Source organism: Anser anser (assembly GCF_964211835.1).
Source record: "Anser anser genome assembly, chromosome: Z".
Lineage (NCBI taxonomy): Eukaryota > Metazoa > Chordata > Aves > Anseriformes > Anatidae > Anser > Anser anser.
In genome coordinates this window covers 35,001,054-35,005,973 of record NC_139723.1, presented here as the reverse complement: position 1 = coordinate 35,005,973, position 4,920 = coordinate 35,001,054, and the positions used below count along the sequence as shown (strand labels likewise).

The window sequence follows — 4,920 nt, the reverse complement described above, 5'->3', positions numbered from 1 at the left end:
TGAGGAGAGGCGAAACGGCCGCCGCCGCCGCCCGCCCACGTCATGGCCGTCCCGGTGGCGGGGCGGGCTGTGCGCCTCACGGCGTGCCCGCCGTGGTGCCCCGGGCCGCCACACGGGGCTGGAAGCGCCCGTCGGGGTGTGCTCGAGTGTGGTGGGGGGCAAGCGGTGCTAAGGGTCGGTGTTATGCCCCGAGGGAAGGCGGCTGTGTGAAGGGGAGAGCGGCAGCAACGCGGGAGGTGGGAAGGGGATGTGTGTGTGAGCTGCTTTGTTTGTGTGAGCCAAGGAGAAAAAGGAGACGTCCGCCTCTGCCTCTTTTATTTGGTATTCACAGGAACACCCATCACTGGATGCTTGTCAGGCATCCTTTCTGCAGTTAACAGTACTTGCGTAAACTCACAGAGCTGTCCACAGACACGAAGAAACATACAATGTTCTGTTACATCACGAACTCAAGGGAAACCTTCAGTTCCTTACAGGTTACTCTGGAGTTATTCCAGCTCTTACAGACTACCAGTAATCAGTTAACCAAGTAGTATCAACATCTCACTTTGGTCGTGTGGCAGAAAGCTTCAGCTTGTCACCAAACAGTCTCTAGCTCCGGAGCAGGGAGGCTCAGTGAGTATTGAAGTCAGTAGGCATGTTAGTGTTAACTGTCAGACAAAACTGCAAACCTTCAGAAGGTCAAATCCATCGCCAAAGAACAACCCCTGAAGATACCTCCTGGAAAAAGCAACTTCACAGGCTGCATGCATCCCCCTTTAGCTGCAGAGAAAGTTCTTAACAAACACTTATTTTTTAATTTACTTTGTACAAACAGTGCACCAACTGTATCACTAATATATTGGTACTCAGTCAAGACAGACACCAGCTCAAAGAAGAGTCTAAAAAAAATCTAAAAGTGCTTAAGGCAATTCTTTATATCCCCATTTACTAAGAAAACAATGGAACTACCTGTTAGCAGCAAGAATTTGGTATCTGTGCAAACTATTTTATAACAAATTCATCTTTTTAGGGTAAAAAGTCACATGTTAAGTTCATTTAGGACATCAGTCAAACTAAACCTTGCAAGTCACTATCACAGTATGAAACACTTCAGGATTCCTCCAAACTACATATGAAAGAAAAAAATGCATTTTTACACTTTGTGTATAATCAAGTTCACCTTGTAGGTTTTGGTGAAACCTACATCTATTTCTTAATTTAAATGCTCTTATGTACCACTGGAGATTAACTCAAGGAAAAGTGTGTAACGAGAATTAACCATATTATAAACATTTGCTTTCTTTCCAGAAGGGAAATTTAAATAGGAACTGTAGATGGACATCCAAAACCAAGGAGATGACTGGGTGGTATGAACAAGCACTAGGCTATTTAGATGCCTGTTTACCAAAGTCACTCAACAGAACAAGTCTCAAAATAAGAAGCATGTATCATAACCCTCCTCTCTCTCTCTCACAACACCACTAGAGTCCGGGAGAGCGAGTCTTCCTCCCTCACATCACAATGCATTTATTGCAGTTGAGCCCCTAGTCAGGTGTTTATTGCAGTAAAAAAGAAAGGAATGAGGAAAGGAATGAGGAAGAAATACTTAAGATTTGGATAGCAACAACTGAGGATACTACGTGACAGATTCAGATGTTGTCCATTTTTGGATTATGTCACATTCCATTGTCTACATGCTTCAAGACCTGAAACACTCAACAGGTCAAGGAGGCAACAGGTAAACTGGGAACTGGTTTACACTTTCCTCTGCAAAAGAGATTACAGCTAACTGAACATCTCTTAACACTTGTATTGTGAAAAACTTTCAGGTATGAAATGAACATTAAGGGCTCAAACTTCTTGCCAACTTCATGATTTCTGTGAAAAAAAATCTCCAGTTAGGAAAGAGTTGATTCACATATATATCAGCAAATTACTGAGAGGCTCCTGGACTTGATCAGAGGGAAGCAAGCAGATTTTAAGTCAGTAATACACAAATAATTCTCATTTAAAAGGTAACATTTTCCACAAAGAATATAACATGCTTTTTTTTTTCTTTTTAGCTCTCCCACTAATATAAATCATTTGACTATTATTATTAAGATTCCAAGTAATAACTGAGACAACAAAACACCTAGGCCCACCATTTCACTTATTTTGTGAAAGAACAAATGTAACTACAGATCCAAAAGCAGATTAAATATTAGTTTGCAAAGTGTTTGCTCACTTTTCCCTTGCCCTTAAAGAAGGAAAGAGGGACTAAGTTTGAGGCCTTACAGAGATTCTTTAGAATACAGAATTTCTTTAGGATATAATCTTCCAAAAGCCAGACTCAGACCCACATACAAATGACACACGGTATAACCTAGGGAATTAAGAATGGGATGCTAAGTATATTTGCCACATTTCTGCTCAATGCAGAAATAATGCAATGTTTGGTCTTCTCTAGTTATCCAGAAAGTTTCAGGAATCGCTGCTAAGCTAGTCCAAACAGGTATCAAAAATGCATCCAGGCTTCAAAGCATGCCCCTTTGTCACCAGGAATTCAGTGCTGCCTCTGCTCAAGTTCAGCTTTAATACTGACACTGTGTTTGAGAAGTCTTAGTCAAGCCTCAAATCTGGGCTGAGAAAGAGCTGAAAGACACTTTGCAGCAATAGCTCCCCCTTTTCTTCCCTGTATTTGATCTGAAGCTTTTACACCCTTGGTCCCAGACTTGGCTGCACTGTAGCTTTGCTACCTGCGAACAAGAACTGGCTGTTCAACTTGTCATTCATATCCAATGAGTACTTTGATCAATGTGAACTGCCAGTTATCAGAATCCAATTAGAATAAAGCCACAAAACTGGAAAACCAAGAGCTGACCCAAAATATAGTACTTCTGAGAGCAGTACCATGCTGTCCATTTTAAAAAGTCTGGATTTTTGGTTCTCAACCTCTTACCTGAAAGCCTGCCTAGTTCAATGGCTGACTACCCATAATGAGTCTTTATGGTAGCCAGACAAATGCTTGTCTCTCTGCATTTCTACATTTTCTGTAATTTGTGATAAACAGGAGCTGAACTCAAACTCTAAATAGATATTTAAAATTAATTACTCATGGAAAACAGTAGGATCAAATCAGAAAGAAGCACAGATTGTTCTCAGTGCTTCTTCATAGCTAGTCTACATGAATTGATATTCTTTCAAAATGCATGTTTACCTCATGTTTAAATGGGAAGCCCAGTAGTAATACAATCTATAGCCAAATAATTCTTGCTAGGAGAGCTAAGAAAATAGTATTTGTTACATTCTTCATAGAAAAATAATAGTCATAATAAAAATTAATATTCAAGTCCATAACAAAATGCTTACGTACAGTATTAGAAAAGTACATAGATGCAGCTCTTAATTTCCCCACTTACTTTTCAAATAAATAGTTTAGTTTTCTGTCTGGCTCTATGGATTGACAAACCTTTGCACTACCAGGCCTTAAAACAACAGTTGGTAACAACCCCATATTAGTACAATGCTCCCGAGCTTCTGTGCATAGCAGCTGCGCAGAATATTCAGCCATGGGAGCGTTCGATAGACATTACTGGGCAACACTGTTCAGACTGCAAGTTGAAGAATTCAATCCATTTTCACTTTTCTGAAGTGTTTTCACTGCACTTGGCACCTGCAAACCGGTACTTACCGAAAGACCACCACACCAAATCTAAGGGAAGGGAGAAAAAGATAAAAAAAAAAAATTCAATAATGCAAACATGATGAAGCATCTACAGCATTTGTCTTTTCCCCTCCCATAATAGAGCTGTCAGGAAACTTATCCCACAGGTGGATGGCTTCCCCCTACTCACAGCACTCAGAAACATTCCAATCATGTAGAAGCCAATTTTGAATAAGACCATAAAGTGCTATATACACAAACTGTGCTTTCAGACTAAGTTTACAACAAAATCTAAAATGTAATAGTGCAAGACTTGTTTCTAATAGAAAAACTTCTTTAAAGACTAATATAGTAACAGCAAGTACTTAAAATGACAATTAAAAGCAAAACTCTGTTCTCCAGTGAAAGCAGTATTTTGTTTCAGTATGATATGACAGAACGACATCAATGTAAACACAGCACAAAAATAAGGGTTTGAGAAGCTTCAGGGCCACAGTTGGAAGGGACATCTATTCTACAGCCAAGTGACACTAAAGAACACATGCTCATGTTCACAAATAAATTTGAATAGGACAGCTTTAAAAAAATAGACAAGCTACACAAACTATTCAAGCTAACACAAATAATGTCTGTAAGAGACTGCTGCCACTAACTGTTAAACTCTGTATGAGATACAGACTAATAGGCTGAGATGTGTAAGCAAAAGTTTCCCTGCATGCCTTAGGAACAAATTTGAGTCGGCCTTAGCAAAGTACATTCAATTTGTAGAGTTATGACTGACAAAGAGGTATGACCAGAAATAAGGCTGCCTGGGCACATTATTTCTTTTCCGTTCTTCTTCCATGCCAAAAAGAGATGAGTATCTTTATTAATTGGCCTGATTACACCTTAAAACTACAATGTTGAATTTTCCATGGTCTGAATTACAGGAGGCAAGAGTGTCTAGGCAGCTGGGTTTTAATACCAACTATGAAAGACTCCTCCCAATGCCTAAGTTCTCCCAGGCCTGCATCCTGCTCCCAAAACATGATGTACTCGTTTGGCACCTGATAATGCCAGTGAGGCCTCCAACGTCAGCTACCTGAACAAATTATTTAAACCCTTAAGTGAAAAACATATGCAGGAACTAATCCTTTTCTCATGCACTTCTGCAAGGTTTACTCTGCAGAATTGTAACAGGATTTCACTGATTAGCTTAGAGACAGGAAAAAGGTATGCAGACCAGTGAAATGAAAATCCTACTGCCTTTCAAGATTTGAAAGCTAGAATCTTTTATTTGAGGGAAGCATCTA

At 39.9% G+C, this 4,920-nt stretch overlaps 1 protein-coding gene across 6 annotated transcripts in view; it reads right to left on the bottom strand.

Annotated features, from left to right (window-relative positions):
- Window positions 1-298: 298 nt before the first annotated feature.
- The window catches only part of FSD1L (fibronectin type III and SPRY domain containing 1 like), a 32,891-nt gene continuing 28,269 nt past the window's right edge, over window positions 299-4,920 (bottom strand). For 5 of the 6 annotated variants that reach the window (XM_083815980.1, XM_083815981.1, XM_083815982.1 and 2 more), the window contains one exon: window positions 299-3,676. In XM_083815980.1, the coding sequence (XP_083672106.1) occupies window positions 3,554-3,676 (123 nt within the window). In that variant the 3' untranslated portion in view covers window positions 299-3,553. The remainder of the gene's footprint in view (window positions 3,677-4,920) is intronic. The other variant, XM_083815984.1, reaches the window with a different exon arrangement.